General features: G+C 39.1%; 1 protein-coding gene across 1 annotated transcript in view; it reads left to right on the top strand.

Moving 5' to 3' along the window:
• PHEX (phosphate regulating endopeptidase X-linked) overlaps window positions 1–17,919 on the top strand; it is a 208,118-nt gene extending 190,199 nt beyond the window's left edge. Inside the window, exons 19-22 of the mRNA XM_057718360.1 lie at window positions 8,897–8,962; window positions 9,992–10,096; window positions 14,557–14,633; window positions 17,393–17,919. Coding sequence (XP_057574343.1) covers window positions 8,897–8,962; window positions 9,992–10,096; window positions 14,557–14,633; window positions 17,393–17,495 — 351 coding nt within the window. The 3' untranslated portion in view covers window positions 17,496–17,919. The remainder of the gene's footprint in view (window positions 1–8,896; window positions 8,963–9,991; window positions 10,097–14,556; window positions 14,634–17,392) is intronic.
• Window positions 17,920–18,283: the final 364 nt, after the last annotated feature.

The following is an 18,283-nucleotide window of genomic DNA, read 5'->3' as shown; positions in this document are numbered from 1 at the left end:
CAGTGACATATGGAGGAGCATTTATGTATTGTTATTTTCTTGTCAACTTATGAGACCTTTAAAAAATATTATAGAACTTAAAATTTTATGTCATTCTATTATACTATTTTCCCCTCAATATATTTCTCTCCATTATACTTTGTATATGGTATCTTTTGACAAACAACACTTAAATATTTCCAAATAGTCAGATACCTATCTTTCTTAAAAAATAGTTTCTGCAATCCCATTCTATATAATATATGTAGTCTCCTTGCTTTTTGGGGAAGCTTTTTATTGTTTTGTTATTTTACATTTAAATATTGATGCCTGTGAAACTTATTTTGCTATGGAGTTTAATACAAGAGTTCCAAATAACCCAATCCACAAATGGGTGGAAGACCTAAATAGACATTTCTCCAAAGAAGACATGCACATGGCCAACAAACACATGAAAAGATGCTCAACATCACTAATCATTAAAGAAATGCAAGTCAAAGCCACAATGAGGTATCACTTCACACCGGTCAGAATGGCCATCATCAAAAAATCTAGAAACAATAAATGCTGGAGAAGGTGCAGAGAAAAGGGGACTCTTCTGCACTGTTGGTGGGAATGTAAATTGGTGCAGCCACTATGGAAAGCAGTATGGAAGTTCCTTAAAAAGCTAAAAATTGAACTACCATATGACCCAGCAATCCCACTACTGAGCATATACCCTGAGAAAACCATAATCCGAAAAGAAACATGTACCACAATGTTCACTGAAGCACTATTTACAATATCCAGGACATGGAAGCAACCTACATGCCCATCCACAGATGAATGGATAAAGATGTGGCACATATATACAATGGAATATTACTCACCCATAAAAAGGAACGAAATTGAGTTATTTGTAGTGAGGTGGATGGACCTAGAGTCTGTCATACAGAGTGAAGTAAGCCAGAAAGAGAAAAACAAATACCATATGCTAACTCATATATATGGAATCTAAAAAAATGGTACCGATGAACCCAGTGACAGGGCAAGAATAAAGATGCAGATGCAGAGAATGGACTTGAGGACATGGGGTGGGGGATGAAGGGGAAGCTGGGATGAAGTGAGGGAGTAACACTGACATATATACACTACCAACTGTAAAATAGGTAGCTAGTGGGAAGCTGCTGCATAACATAGGGAGGTCAACTTGATGATGGGTGATGACTTAAAGGGGTGGGATAGGGAGGGTGGGAAGGAGTCGTGGGATGGAGGGGATATGGGGATATATGTATAAATACAGCCGATTCACTTTGTTGTACAGCAAAAACTGGCACAACAGTGTAAAGCAATTATATTCCAATAAAGAGATTAAAAAAAAAAACTAAAAAAAAAAAGAGTTCACTTTTATCTTCTTCCAAAATGATAGTCAATTGATCCAGCATCACTGACTAAAAGACGTTTTTTTCTTACTGAATTGAATGTTTATCAAATATTAGTCTCATATGTACTGAGATAAATTTCTGGATTATGTATTCTATTCTGCTGATCTATCTGTTGATTTCTATACCAGTGTGTTATTACCATGGCTCTATGCATTGTTCTGGTATCTGTTAATACAAACTCTCCCTCACTGTTCTTTTATATGCTTGGCCATTATCAGGCAAATATACACTCCTGTATACACTCCAGGATCACTTTACCCATCCTCCACCCACTCCCCAAGAATATCCCGTTGAGATTCTAAGTTAATACACATTAAACGCATGGAATTGATATTTTTGTCATAGTCTTCTTGTTCAAGAATGTAGTATGCCTTCCTATCTCTTTGGTTATTGTTTTAGTTTTTCATATACGATTTTATAGTTTTCTCTATGTAGTTTATCTCCTGTATATTGTTTTTTACTTTTTTTTCCTTTTCTTATTTTGATGGTTTGATCAGGTTAGCTTTCACTCCCTTCCCCCACTATTAGTTTTTTCTTGTACTCTTCCATTGCATTTTCTGTCCTTGCTTTCATAATTAGAAGACAGATTTCTCTCACTGTATTTGACAGTTTGACCAATAATGAAGAGTTGTTGGTAGGTTATGGATCTGCATGAAGATCTTCCTCTAAAACACACATGCAAACTGTATCTCTTAATTCATCTAGTTAAGGGCACAGCACATAAGAGAAGCAGGGGACCACACAGAACTGGAGTAGATCAGTGTATTTACACGTGGTTTCCCCAGAGTCTCTTGGTCTGTCAGTCAGGCATGTGCTCCATCCTGACAACTCACTGGGGCTGGGAAAGTGCCTGAAACCTTGATATGCCTCCAGTCTATTATACTGAGGTTTAGTTCATCATTCCAGAAGAATTCAGGTAAAAATCCATGCACTTTTAAAGGGAATGTTTATAAACAGTGAGTTGGTTCTCCTGGTTCTTAAATCACTTACAGCACAAGGGAGACCACTCCTTATCGAGGAGGAGAATCCAGAGTCTATATCCTTGAATAGTATCTCTAGCTCCTCTGTCAGTGTCCTGGAAAGCCATTTCTCTGCCCATATATTTTTAAAACATCTACAACTGTGTCATGGGAAGACTTAAAAAAGGTACTTCTGTGTATGTTTTCAATTCAGGGGTTATCACATTGTGAAAATCCATCTAGAATATATGTTGCTTCAAGAAAAGCATAGAGTTCTTCCCAGATGATAATTGAGAGCTAATTAAGAAAATGGTGCCAGGTACCACAGTGGTAACAGAACTGTTCTTTTCTGGGGTTTTGTTTTTTACCTTTCTTTCTTTTTTAATGGCATGTGCTGGATGTCTCTATAATTTTATTCAGATGACTACAGAGCCTGGAAAAGCTGTTGCTGCTATTGATGCATAATACACTGCTATTGGTCTTTTATATAAATAAATCTGTCTGTATCTCTTCATACATATACACACGTATATAATTTGGATTTTTGGAAAATTTGGCTGTGCTGTCAACTTTGGAGAAAGTATCCTGGTTGTACTGTGTTGGGTTGGCATTGTATAGAAATTAACGGTCATATTGGTCTAGAAACGTTGAACATAATTTTTCCATTTGGACAGGGGCAACGGCCTGTATTAAATATGTAAGGTCTTATCTACATGGGTTTGATATCAGAAACTAGCAAAGTATTCTCTAAATTAAAAAAAAAACCATAGGGGAGGGATTCTAAAGTCAGACACAGCTCCAAATTTTGGTTCAACCAATTGCAGGTTGTAAGTTTTTTTGAACTGGGGTGAATTATTTAACATTCCTGTGTCTCAGAGTCTTCATCTGTGAAACAGGTAACTATTTTTGAACTCATTAGTTTGTTGAAAGAATTAAACGACTGAGATAATGTAAAGCACCGGCATAATGCCTGCTATGCAATGTGTTCAATAAATTATAGTTGATATCCCTGATGCTTTATGACATACTCATAGGTACATCATCCCAGGGGAGAAAAAAACAATAGGGGCTGAAAAAACAAAAAACAATAGAAGAGCAGCTTTCCTGGAGGAAGGGAATGCATATTTCCTGGTGATTATTATATGCATGCATGGGAGTTAGACTTTACACTTAATTGTAACAAATGTAATCCTCAGACTGGTTCTGAGAGGTGTACATATTACTAGTCTATTTTCTATCTGAGGCTCAGAGATTAAAACCCATGGTAGAATCTACATTAGAGCTTAGATTGGTATGACTCCAACATCCCTACTCTTCCCTCTATATCATGCTTGTGTTCTCCTATTTTAAGTTCATTTTAAACCTCGGTGATGTGTTGGGTGGAGACTATTCTACAACATCCATTTTGGCACAAGTGTCAGGTATTGAAACTGAATTCTGACAAATGTGTACCTTTGCAACAAGGACGATAGAAAGGGCATGCCTGTCTCAGCATAAATCCATTCAACCATCAGAAAACAGCTTCAGTCTCATTCGCCAAGGAGAAGGGGTGGCTTCCTTTGTGGATATAAAGGGCCATGCTTTATTTTTCTGGCTCCATTTGTGGAAGCCAGCCCCCTGTGCCCGAATCATTCTTTGCTGTGGACTGGCTGGAGCTCTGATGGAGCTTCAGAGAAACAGGCTGTTAGCAGCTGTTGAGTCCTGAGAGGCAAACCTAGGGCCGTATAGTCTACTGAGGGCATCCAGAGTGCGAGGGGCCTGAGGGGTAAAGCTACTCCTCAAACCTCTGAAGGAAAAGCTTAGAGGAACAAGGAAGGAGATTAAATTTGAGCATGCGTGGGTATAAACAGAAGCACGAGAGTCAAGAGGAGTTAGGACTCGAGAAAGTAACATATTATGGAGCCCAGGCTCTGACCAAAGACTGCTTGCGCTTGAATCCCTGTGAAATGTGGGCAGTTCACTTAATCATTCTTAGGTCCATTAGAAGCAGAGCACAAGAAGGGGTTTCTTAGATAAAAGATTCATTGCAGAAGTAGTTTCGGGAGAAACCTGCAAGGTGGTGAGGCAAACATGTTGGTTTCAGAAGTTTAGCTTCAGTCGGATCCCATAGAGGATTCTGGAGCATGAATTGCATTGCAGACATTGTTCAGCCTGGGGTGAGGGGCTGGGCTGTTCTAACTGCATTATCAGTCAGTTACTGAGAGGTGGGGTGTCAACTCCCAGCAAGCTCCAGGCGAGGGGATTCCCCTAAGCTAACCTTAATCTTCCTGAGCCAGTAGCAGTTGTAGGACAGGGTTCACAGTAGAAAAGGGGATCTGGTGCAGCACCAATGACATCTACAACACACACTCTCAGCTTTAGAGTCCCCATTTGTTAAGCAAGGATGGTGATAATAGCACTTACCTCATAGGACTGTAGTAAAAGAAAGAAGGTATGTAGGTAGAGGATCAAGATGGAGGAGTAGGAGGACGTGCACTCACTCCCTCTTGCAAGAGCACCAGAATTACAACTAAATGCTGAACACTCATCGACAGAAAGACACTGGAACTCACCAAAAAAGACACCCCACATCCGGAGACAAAGGAGAAGCCGCAATGAGATGGTAGGAAGGGTGCAATCGCGTTAAAATCAAGTCCCATAAATGCTGGGTGGGTGACTCACAAGCTGGAGAACAGTTATACTGCAGAAGTCCACCCACTAAAGTGAGAGTTCTAAGCCCCGTGTTATGCTTCCCAACCTGGGAGTCCAGCAACAGGAGGAGGAATCTCCAGAGAATCAGACTTTGAAAGCCAGCGGGATTTAGTTGCAGGACCTCCACAGGACTGGTGGAAACAGAGACTCCACTCTTGGAGGGCACACAAAAAAATGTGCTCACCAAGACCCAGGGGGAAGGAGCAGTGACCCCATAGGAGACTGAACCAGACCTACCTGCTGGTGTTGGAGGGTTGCCTGCAGAGGTGGGGGGAAGCTGTGGCTCACCAAGGAGACAGGGGCACGGGCAGCAGGGGTTCTGGGAAGTGCTCATTGGTGTGAACTCTTGCAGAGTCCACCATTAGCCCCACCAAAGAGCCTGTAAGCTCCAGTGCTAAGTAGCCTCAGGCCAAACAACCAACAAGGTGTGAACACAGCCCCACCCATTAACAGACAAGCAGATTAAAGTTTTACTGAGCTCCGCCCACCAAATTGGATTAAAGTCTTACTGAGCTCTGCCCACCCAGCCCTACCCACCATCAGTCCCTCCCATCAGGAAGCACGCATGAGTCTCCTAGACAGCTTCCTCTACAAGAGGGCAGACAGTAGTATCAAGCAGTATCAGCAGTATTTCGTCTTGTGGAACTGAAAACCACAGCTACAGAAAGAGAAAATGAAAAAGCAGAGGACTTTGTACCAAATGAAGGGACAGGATAAAGCCCCAGAAAAACAACTCAATGAAGAGGAGATAGGCACCCTTCCAGAAAAAGAATTCAGAATAATGATGGTGAAGATGATCCAGGACTTTGAAAAAAGACTGGATGCAAAGATCCAAAAGTTTACCAAAGACCTAGAAGAATTAAAGAGCAAACAAACAGAGATATGCAACACAATAACTGAAATGAACAATACACTAGAAGGAACCAATAACAGATTAACTGAGGCAGAAGGGCGAATAAGTGACCTGGAAGACAGAAGGGTGAAAATCACTGATGCAGAAAAGAATAAGGAAAAAAGAATGAAAAGAACTGAAGACAGCCTGAGAGACCTCTGGGACAATGTTAAACGCACCAACATTCGCATTATAGGGGTCCCAGGAGGAGAAGAGAGAGAGAAAGGACCCGAGCAAATATTGGAAGAGATTCTAGTCAAAAACTTCCCTAACATGGGAAAGGAAATAGCTACCCAAGTCCAGGAAGTGCAGAGAGTCCCAGGCAGGACAAACCCAAGGAGAAACACACCAAGACATATGGTAGTCAAATTGACAAAAATTAAACACAGAGAAAAGTTTTTAAAAGCAACAAGGGAAAAATGACAAACAACATACAAGGGAACCCCCATAAGGTTAACAGCTGATTTCTCAGCAGAAACTCTGCAAGCCAGAAGGGAGTGGCACCATATATTTCAAGTGATGAAAGGGAAGAACCTACAACCAAGAATACTCTACCCAGCAAGGATCTCATTCAGATTCGATGGAGAAATCAAAAGCTTTACAGACAAGCAACAGCTAAGAGAATTCGGCACCATCAAACCAGCCCTACAACAAATGCTAAAGGAACTTCTCTAAGTGGGAAACATAAGAGAAGAGAAGGACCTACAAAAACAAAAGCAAAACAATTAAGAAAATGGTAATAGGAACATACATATCAATAATTACCTTGAATGTAAATGGACTACATGCCCCAACCAAAAGACACAGACTGGCTGAATGGATACAAAAACAAGACTCATATATATGCTGTCTACAAGAGACCCACTTCAGACCTAGGGACACATACAGACGGAAAGTGAGGGGATGGAAGAAGATATTCCATGCAAATGAAAATGAAAAGAAAGCTAGAGTAGCAATAGTCATATCAGATAAAATAGACTTTAAAATAAAAAATGTTACAAGAGACAAGAAAGGACATTACATAAAGATCAAGGGATCCATCCAAGAAGAGGAGATAATTATAAATATCTATGCACCCAATATAGGAGCACCTCCATACATAAGGCAAATGCTAACAACTATGAAAGAGGAAATGCAAGGCAGAAATAGAGACACAGATGTAGAGAACAAACACATGGACACCAAGTGAGGAAAGCAGGGAGGGTTGGGGGGGAATGAATTGGGAGATTGGGATACCAAATTGTACACTCTCAATATATGCTGTTTATTGTCTGTTAACTGTATCTCAATAAAAGTACTTAAAAAAAAAAGAAGGTATGTAAAGCAAGAGTGGTGACTCTTGGGGACTGAAGCTAGGAGGATCCTGGCTGATTACAGAGATTAATGTTTTCCGAAGATTTGTTTTTATTCATTGGTGTTGCTTGATACCTGGGTGATTGGGCTAGCTTAAAAATAGTTGATAGGATCTGTGGCTTGAAAGTTTAGAACAATGCATATGTTTCCTGTTGCTGCTATAACAAATCACCACAAACTTAGTGACTTGAAACAACACAAATTTATTATTTTACAGTTCTGTAGTTCTGAGTCAGGTCTCAGTGGGCTAAAGTCAAGGTGTCAGCAGGGCTGCTTTCCTTTCTAGCCGCTCTAGGAGAGAATCTCTTTCCTTGCCTTTTGTAGCTTTTAGAGGCTGCCCACATTCCTTGACTCCTGGCCTGTTTCTTCTTCAAAGCTAGCAGTGACTGGTCAAGTCTTCTCACGTTGCATCACTCTGATACAATCACACTCCTAACTACCTTTTCCTCTATTTATACAGACTGTTGTAATTACATTGGACTCGCCTAGATAATGTAGGCTAATATCTCTATCTCAGGATCCTTAATTTAATCATATTTTAAGTGTCCCTTTGCCACATAGAGTAATATTTTCCCAGGTTCCAGGGGTTAGGACATAGACATCTTTATTATTATGGGGCATTATTTTGTCTCTGCTGCAGGGATTGGCAAACTTTTTCTGTAAAGGGCCAGATAGTAAATAATTTAGGCTTTGTGAGTTGTAAGGTCTCTGTTGCAACTACTCAACTCTGCCACCGTAGGAAGAAAACAGCCACAGACAGTATGTACTTGAATGAATGTGCCTGTGTTCCAGTAAAGCTTGAATTATGGACACTGAAATTTGAACTTTGTATAATTTTCACATGCCACATGATATTATCCTTCTTTCTGTTTTCACCCCAGTCACTGAAAAATGTAAAATCCAGGCTTACCTTGCAGCCTGTACAAAAACAAGTGGGAGGCTGGATTTTGGCTTGTGGGCCGTCTTGGTTTAGAATATTTTTTGTCCTAGCTTATTTAAGGGTTTTAGAAACAATCTTCAAATGTTTGGAAGAATTTCTTCACTGTGGTTGGCTGGTTGTCATACATATTGCAAACCTTGACCTTGTGGTCTGCACTACTTCTGTTGGATTTTTGTTCCTCGTGAGAACTATCCTCGTTTTAATTTTTCATGGAAATTGCTGAAGGTAAAATGGTAATGGTTGGTCTTAAAACCTTGTTCCTGTGTGGATGGTAGATTTTTGGAAACCTAAGCACACTGAAATTTAATACTCAAATTATGTGAGTTAATCAGAGAAAGTAATCTGTATGTTGACATTTCTATTTTTTCCCCATTAAACCAGAGTCACTCAGAATATGTTAACATTTCTATTGGAGCTAGATAAATTGGTGAGAATAGAGAGGTGGGTGAGAAAGAAATGTGTAGCATAATAAAACAGAAATTATATTCAGGAGCACCTTGCTGGGGTTAGTTTGCCATCTTACAATATGTTATGACTACCTCTGATTTATTGCATGCAATTTTCTCTTTAAAATATGGCACTTTTTCTTGCTATCATATTTATGCCTCTTGCTGAATGGTAGTTGGCTGTGAAACACTTTTTTTTTCTTTTTTGTTAGGTGAAGGGAAAGAGGACCCTGGGAGAAAATATTGCTGATAATGGAGGTCTGCGACAAGCTTTTAGGGTATGCACTGCAACATTTGCTGTGATTTTAAAAATTAAACTATAAAATACCATGTGGGTGTACCTCAGTTTACACCACAGACATTTTCTTGAGGAGTTAGATTTCTTAAATTCTGTGAATTTCTGTAAATTGAATTATATTTCCCCATTGACCCTATTATGTTCTATTATATGAATAGAGCTGCATGTCTTTCTTTTTTGGGGGAGTAAAGTCACCCTAAAAGCAATATTTGTTATTAAGAATCATATATTTAAAAGATAGTTTTCAGAAGATACATTCAGTGTAATATTAAAACATGCTACAGAAATCTCCTCAGGGCTAGTTAGGTTCATAGGTGTTTTCTTTGAGCACACTCTCTATAGCTCTTCTTATAATTTTATCTTAAAATACCAAACTTCTAAATTACAGTCAGAGGCTAGGGGTCCTCATGTACTGGGCCAGGTAAGAGTCCATAATAATGTTTTCATAATCCATTGGTCCATGGTTAAACAAGACACATAAGGATAATGTAGAACAACATTCATAAAGCTAAATGCATTCAGGGTAAAGATTAAGCTGTTATTCTAAGGTTATATCCTTCCTCTATTCTAGTTAAAATATACTTTATTTTATATAATGATGGTGACTGAAGATTATAGTTTTCCCTTTTACCTGGCAAAATAGAAAAATTGCCAATACATTGGCCCCAAAATTTATTTCCATAGGGCTTGCCATTGTGTTAAGTTTGTTTGTTCCCTGGTGGGAATAGAAAGAACAGCTTTTTGGGGGGAGGAGGTGTTATTTAACATGTGCCCACTTGGTCCAGCTGCTTTGGTATCTATTGAGTGAAAGGTCTTTTTACAGGTGAACCTACCTCACTGTTAAACAATATAACATTGACTTGCATTTCCAGGTGTTTGTTTTCTTAAAGGAAAACTTGACAAGATACATTTTGCACATGGCGGAGGGTATATTTAATATCTCTGCACTGAATGAGAAAAGAGAAAAGCCATTATTGCAGAGGATCATCTCTTCTACTTCTCTCCCCAGGCTTATAGGAAGTGGATAGATGACAAGAAGCAGGGGGTTGAGGAGCCTCTCCTACCTGGCATCGAATTCACCAACAACCAGCTTTTCTTCCTGAGTTATGCTCACGTGAGTTAAGACCAAGGAAGGGATTTCAAAGATGAAATGTGGGACTTTGGCTTGCTCCCTAGATCAAAGGTTTGGAACCAAAGTTTAATGGCATAACTTTGATTTCAGCTGAAATTTTATCTTGCTGCTTATTTTCTGGGTAAATTTCACCTTCTTCATGTTATATGGGACATGATTAATTAACTGATTGAATCAAGGTGTATCGGTATTTTTAATCAAGTGGGTTACCAGCCCTGTGGTAACTCACTTGATATTTCTTTAGTATATGCTGACATCTTAATATATTTGATACTATTGTAACCATTTCTAGTGACTCGTTCTTTGGCTTTCTTGGCCCTGTCGTTTCCTACATTTCTCCTCCTTCACCTCATTTGCTGACTTTATCCCACCACTCTCCACCTGTGGGGGACCCTCAAGGCTATGTCCTCAAGTGCCAAATGAACATGTGATGACTATTAGAACTGAAAACAACAACAAAGGGGAGGAGAGTCATGTCACCCTTTTGCGACTTTAATGGGCTTTCTGAGCAGCAATTGAAGGAAGATGTGCCCTAAATAAGGCACAATTCTGAGTTCGAGTATCTGGCCAATGAGGCAAGTGCCAGTTGTTCTTTGTTATTCGGTAATTGCACTGGTTTATGTCACAAATATGTAGGCCTCATTTTCAAACAAGTCTGGGATGGGTTGATGAAGGTTCTGATGCATGGCCCCGCAGTGGGCAAATCTGTATCTGTATGCTCAAAACTAGGCAAAAGTTTTCATCAGTACAACCTTTTGTTCCTAAGTCTTTTCATTCACTCCTCAGTAAGCTCATTCGTTTCCATGTCTTCTTCATTTGACTCTGGTTAAAGGATTCTCAACTGTCTGGGGTCTTTTATTTCTTAAAGCTGACAGGACAACACTAAATAAATGATCATTTATCAGCCTGACATCAGCGAAAGTGGAGTCAACAACAAAGTGACTTTTCTTTTTCGTTCTCTTCTATCAACATAGCCTCACTCTCTGCCTTTGGGTCTTCCTGGTTAGAAAACTTGGATTCTTTGCTCTTATTCATCTACCCTCATTTTTATGACATGTGTTCCAAAAGCTGATGTTTCATCCTTTTAACTGCTTTTCTGATTCAGCCTCTCTTTCTCCCCGTTACCCTATCTTGTCATCTATAGGCCTCATCTAGTCTGGATTATCCCAACAGCCTTATGGCATGTTTTCCTGACTTTGGCATCTTTCCACCACTGTCTGTCTTACATGCCACTGAGATACCATTTTTATTTCATTACTGACCTGCTGAAGGAACTGCAGTGGCTCCCAAGTGCCTACCACATTGAGACCAAACGCCTTTCAAAGTTCTCCTCGGTCTTATCCAGCTCCACCCAACCAGCTCTAAACTCCCTCCGCTCCACCAGCTCACCCTTCGCCAGGCAGGTGTCCTCACTTTCAGCCCACAGTGTTAGGGTCATTATTGTCTCTGTGGTTTTGCTGTTGATTTTCCTTCTATAGAATGACCCCTTTCGTACTCCTCCCCTCAGATTATTCAATTCCACCTTTACCCTTCAGGATCCATGTCAAGTTCCACCTCCTCTACATTTTCCACAAACTTCCCCGAGGACTCCGGTCCTCATTTAAAAAAATCTCCAACTCCTTTGCACTTATCTTCATTAACATGCAGTTGCATACTTAATTGTTATCAAAATGTTGAAGACTTTTACTTTTATCTTCATAGCTAGTATATCTTCATACACTTCTTATTTATCTCCATAGCATCCAGCAAAGATGCTGGGTGTATTGAAGATGCTTGACATTTTTAGATGAATTGCTTGAAAAGGATGAGATTAACATGGTTCAGTTATGGAGACTTTCTTTTGGGTCAGTACTAGGTCAGATATCTAAAATGAGCACATAAAAATAGTTAGAACTTTCCAGAGCAGGCATTGGCAAACTAGAACCCATGGGACGTATGTTGCCTGCTGTCTGTTTTTGTAAATAATGTTTTATTGGAAAACAGCCATGCTTTTTACTTTACACATTGTCTATGGCTGTTTTTGTGCTACAGTGGCTGAGTTGAGTAGTTAAAACAGAGACGTATGGTCTGCAAAGCTTAAAATATTGATTATGTCCCTTTACAGAAAATGTTTGCTGTCTTCTGCTCTAGAGGACAAAGTACAAGGTCCATCAGTTCTTATTTAGATTCTTACTTGCTTAAGGTCCATCTTAGTAGATGAAGTAAATTAACTGATATCAACATTAGTCATAATTTTGAAATGTCTCCAAATAAAATTTCAAACTATAAACTATATATGACTTACTTTAATGAGATTAAGAAAAAACTGGCAAGCTATTTTATACTACTAATGAGAAATTTATCTTGGAGCTTTTCCTACTGGTGGATTGAGGAGATTTTCAACCTTTTGTACATTGAAATAAGTCTGCTTATAAGGAGTAAAATTATTTTCTCTCCTGAGAAGGTACTGGGAAAACAGAACAAAAATGTGTTTTTAGAAATCTCTTAAATGATATATGAAGCAAAGACAAATACTATATAATAATGTAAGAATGTAAGAGGAAATAACATAAGAAAAAGTGGGGTAAAATTGATTGTGAGAAACAACTTCACCTTAGCTAGCTTCTGAGGAAGGTAAGTACTCCCATTACAAAAACATCTTCAAAGTCGAAATCTGAACCACAGTGACGGATGGTTTATCTTCATCAAAAGCAATAGCATCATGTCACCTTTTCTGCATCTTGTATCTCTGTAGTTTCTGTGACCTGTCAGTTTTTCCTCAGATGTTCTTCTTATCCTTCTTCTTCTCTCCCTTCTCATTGCTACTTATTTAGTGGACATTCATTGGGAACCTTCCTGGGACCCATAAATAATCTTCGAACTTGTCTCTCATTTCCTCCTACTACTATACCCTTGCAAGATAAGTCTTTCTTTCTTTCTTTCTTTCTTTCTTTCTTTCTTTCTTTCTTTCTTTCTTTCTTTCTTTCTTTCTTTCTTTCTTGGCTGTGTTGGGTCTTCGTTGCTGTGCGCAGGCTTTCGCTAGTTGCAGCAAGTGGGGGCTACTCTGTTGCCGTGCACAGGCGTATTGCTGTGGCTTCTCTTGTGAAGCACGGGCTCTAGGCACATGGGCTCAGTAGTTGTGGCACATGGGCTCAGTAGTTGTGGCACATGGGCTCAGTAGTTGTGGCACATGGGCTCTAGAGCACAGGCTCAGTAGTTGTGGTGCACAGGCTTAGTTGCTCTGCGGCATATGGGATCTTCCCAGACCAGGGATCGAACCCATGTCCCCTGCATGGGCAGGCAGATTCTTCACCACTGCACCACCAGGGAAGTCCCAAGATAAATCTTTAAAAAAATTTTTTTTTATCACCTTTGTGCTCAAAACCAGTGTTTAAATATAGTCTAAACACTGTAGCCTCTTACTCAGGACTTCAGAAATCTGGCCCCATCCCCACCCTCCCCTGGTCTCCCATTGCTGCCCACTATGCACCACACAGTCCAGCCAAGCTGAATGTTTTTCTTTTTTTTTTCTCTCAGATATGTCTTTGTTTCTGTTTTCTCCTTGGAGTGCCCTCCATCATATTCATGTGTCCTAATTCTAGTCATAATTCAAGCTATATCATATTTCAAGACACACTTCAAATCAGGATTAAGTAGGTTATGGTAGACAAACAGTGCAAGGAAAAGTTTTTTCTTGTTCATGTTCCATGCCCAACATGGGTCAGCAGTGGAGCTCTGCTTATAGTTACAACTCAAGGATCTGGGTTTTGGAGTCTTTATCTCGACAAGTGCTTCCATGGTCACCACAGGAGTAGGGAAGAAATATGAGGAAATGTGCACTGCCCTTTGATGTAGCATCTTAAATTGTTCTTAATACCCTTAAAACTTCTGCCAGATTTTTAAAGCTTCTGCCAGGAAGTGACTTGTATCACTTCTGCTCACATTTCATTGGTCAGAGCAAGTCATATAGCCATGCCTAACTTCAGAGGAGATGGAGCAGTGTCCTCCTATCCAAGGCCTAAACTAGGATGAAGGAAATAGGGCACCCAGGGTGCAAAACACTTACTCCTCATGACCATATTCAATAATGGATGATTGATTCATTTTATTGGTTCAAACGAATATGGTTAAATTTGATAAGGGCTATTCCAAGCATTATGTTAATTGAATGAACACATTGGTTGATTCCTGGGCACATATGCTGTTCTCTTGATTTAAAACATTTGTCTCGAAACCTCTCTTAATTTACGCAAATAGTGGAAGTATTCACAATGATAAAACCTTCTACTCTGGGAATTGGAATAATAGATGTTACTACTGATGAAGGTTTTACCTGATCTACTAAAACTGCTTGTCATCCATTGAGTCTAAAATTACTCTTCAGTATAATTTGAAGCAGCTAAGGCAATAGAAAGTGTGTAATTGAAATGGAAACATAATTATTGGGATGTTTTCTCTTCTAGGTGAGATGCAACTCCTACAGAGCAGAAGCTGCCCGAGAACAAATCCAAGTTGGTGCTCACAGCCCTCCTCAGTTTAGGTAAATAGGCAATTGGGTGACACTAGTTTTTAACTGTGCATCTCCACCTCTTCCCCTACCCAGCCATCCCAGGGCTCTAAAATAGATGATCTGAACAGAAGCCTGCATTGTGACCAGTGATAGCTCCATTTCACAGACACACAAAAATATCTGGCCAAACAGAAACTAAGCATCTTTTCTTTAATTAGCAGGAAGCTGGTTTAGTTGGCATTCTCTCACCTCAATTTCTGTAGTAGGCTTTTGTACACACCTTGAGTATCAAGAGATCTATGAGATTGTATAAGACTCCAAAGGCAATTTAGAATCCAAATCATAGCTTTAGTATTAATCCCCATTTATTATCTTCCAGTTTGTGAAAGGCAGCAATCCATGGGTGCCATGAGCACACCATGGGTGCTCAGTAAACTGGCATGTTTGATTTATCCAGACGCCTACTTTTTTAAAATATGGGCCAAAAAAGTCTCTTTTCTTAGATAAGGATGAGATCTTATGTACTGTGCCTTAAAGCACCTAGAACTCTGGTTTAATTTGTGTTGTAGAATATCCTATTTAATGCCTCTTGTTCTTTCATGCAGCCAACCAACAGGCACTTTCTGAATAGCTCTGAACACAAAAGAGGAAATATGGTGATATTTAGCTATTGTAATTCATATCTAGAGGCAAAAGCTCTACATTGTGGCTTTTAGTTTTGAGTCATATTTTGAAACAATTGCTTATATATGAAGGGAAAAGAATTATGAATTACAATCTTATTTAATTGTCAGAATGTATAAAATATTAAGTAAAAATAAAATTAAGGTTAATATTACTTACCCTATGCTAGGTTTCTAAGATAGTTTGAGGGAAATTTTCTATAGTAGGGGGCAGAGTTATAGTAGTAAATCCAAGAAGCCATAATAATTTGTATTTATTTGTTCTTTGCTTAGGACATATTATATCTGGACATCTTTATATTTAATGTTTAAATGAATCCATTAGCATATTGCAGGAAAGTCATCTAAAATTTCTCCTATATTTTAAAATCTTATTCACAAAGCCTTGCCTTAGAAATGCTTGAGAAGTTGACTATAAATTACCCAATAGCATAAAAATCTAATCACTGTGTTAGAAATTCTCCCCCACTGGGCTAAACTGTCAAGAATGCTGACAGTCTCTAATGGACTAAAATTTGCTTCCACTGACAAATGGTGCGGATGAAACCACACAGCAGATTAATTACTTAACAGAGAAGATTTTAGAAACTAATTTCCTTGTACTAACTAGTTGCCTATAATGTTGGATTTTAGCTGATAATTTGCAGAGTATACTTATTAATTGTCAGCTAAATTCTATCCTTAACACTTGCCCAGGGTGAATCATACTATGAAACGTGCATCCCTCCCCATATATCCCAGCTAAAACATGAAAGGTTAAGGGGATTTGGGGATACAGGCCATTATATTCATTCAAATGCCCATAGGGAACAAAGTCATTAGGGAAAAAACAGTCAGTGACCGAGAATGCTGTCTCTAGTCAGCCTTTTGAACATGCAGTTGAGTAAGAAATAGATGAGGAGGGAGGTTTTTTGCTGGCTTGTTAGTGGTGTCTGCAGTAACTGTAGATTTTGAGTGCAGCAGAAAGCACACAATGGAAATACCACTTCCAAAAGGCAGTTATAATCAAAGTGCTGAGTAGGAATCCGCAGTCTTTACTGCAGTCAGGGAACTTGCAAGAACACCAGATTTTGGAGCTAACTCCAGTAAAGCGTTACTCATCAATAACAACTGGACACCATTCATTAGTTTACTGTTGCATGAACCAAATTCTCGGTAAACATGAGCCTTCAAACATAATAGGAATTTATAGAAAGTGTTTTTGTGGATTGAAAGAGTTCTGTAAAGATAATTTAGGGACTTCCCTGATGGTCCAGTGGCTAAGACTCTGTGCTCCCAATGCAGGGGGCCTGGGTTCCAACCCTGGTCAGGGAACTAGAATCCCACGTGCCACAACTAAGAGTTTGCATGCAGCAACTAAAGATCCTGCGTGCCACAACAAAGACCCCATGCAGCTAAATAAATAAATAAATAAATAAATAAAATATTTTTAAAAAGATAATTTAAAAATAGCAACAACATGGATGAATCTACGGACATAATACTGAATGAAAGAAGTCAGAGACAATAGAGTGCATACTGTGTCATCCACTCATGTGAAGTTAAAAAACAGGCAGAACTAATCTATGGCCATAGACGTCAGACTAGTAGTTGTGCTTGGAGGAGCTACTGTTAGGGCACACCTAGCCTTCTAGGTGCTGAAAATATCCCATGTCTTGATCAGGGTGGTAGTAACATGGGGTGTATACATGTGAACTCAACGAGCTTTACATTTAAAATGTGTGTACTCTATATCAGTTATATCTTCCATAAAAAATTAAATAAAAAAATAGTTAGAAAAGGTGAGTGTTGGTGAATCTTATAGTTTGTAGGAATTTGTAAATTTATAGGAATGTACAACCCTATATACAATTTATAGTAATTGTAAATCCTACAGTTTATAGGAATTTGAAGATATTTGGAAGATTAATAGCATTTGTATGGTTCTGTTCTCAGCTCTGCTAATTTCTTTGGAAATTTAGGTAACCATTTTGGGCTACAGTTATCTCCCTGTAAACAGATTAAATGAATGCAACATCGTATCAAGCAATATGTTGCTACAGTTTTATCCAGAACCTGTTGATTTACAAGAATTAAATGACATGGACTTTGACATATCTTTTTCAGAGTCAATGGTGCAGTTAGCAACTTTGAAGAATTCCAGAAGGCTTTTAATTGTCCATCCAATTCCACGATGAACAGAGGTGCGGACTCCTGCCGACTCTGGTAGCTGGACTGTTGGTTTATACCATTCTGAGAGAGCTGCACAGTACTCATCACTTACTGCTTTAGGCCTGCGTTTCCCTGAGGATGTTTGTTTTTGATGCATTTTCATTATTTGGGTATTGCTTAAATCAAAGTTGTAAGGCTTAAAAAAAACGGAATACAAAAAATCCAATCAGGTATGTTTCTTTAGAAAACTAAACCAACAAAAATAAGTCCCTAGGCTGCTTTTGTTAAAATGCTGTCTGCTGAATTGTTGCTATTGTCCATTTTAATGTGTAGGCCACAGCTAAGTGGTATGTACCATTTTAATCTACAGCTTTGCAGGTGCCCTAAGTAGAATGTATCGGAAGAAAATTCAACCTATTACACTTGCAGCCGTCAGTGATGTGGACATGTGCGAGGATACCTGGGAGGTCTTCCTGCACTGTGGAGTGCACTGTTAGATTTCATACATCGTTGTTACATAGAATGGATTAACTCTAAGGTAGTTAAGATAGAAATATATTGAATTCTCATTTTATGATATTTGATGAAGTTCTTGCCTTCAGCTTTGGAGTCTATTGGGATGAAAACATACCTCACAGCTTGTATCTGGTGTAGCCCATTGCCCTGTTCAAGTCAGCATGAGCAAAGCTGGCAGAAAGGCTGCTTTACTGGGTTTGAGTTTATCAAATAGAAAGACAAGGCTGTAAGTCCCAGAAGAAGCCAAAACTCCTAGTCATGCAACAGCGGAGACACTAGGAAATGAAATCTCCAAAGTTTGATCTAGTCTGCCCAAACCTTGGCGATTAT

The sequence above is a fragment of the Hippopotamus amphibius genome, chromosome X, assembly GCF_030028045.1.
Source record: "Hippopotamus amphibius kiboko isolate mHipAmp2 chromosome X, mHipAmp2.hap2, whole genome shotgun sequence".
NCBI lineage: Eukaryota > Metazoa > Chordata > Mammalia > Artiodactyla > Hippopotamidae > Hippopotamus > Hippopotamus amphibius.
The sequence above is the reverse complement of the archived record's forward strand: the minus strand, read 5'-3'. Positions and strand labels throughout refer to the sequence as shown.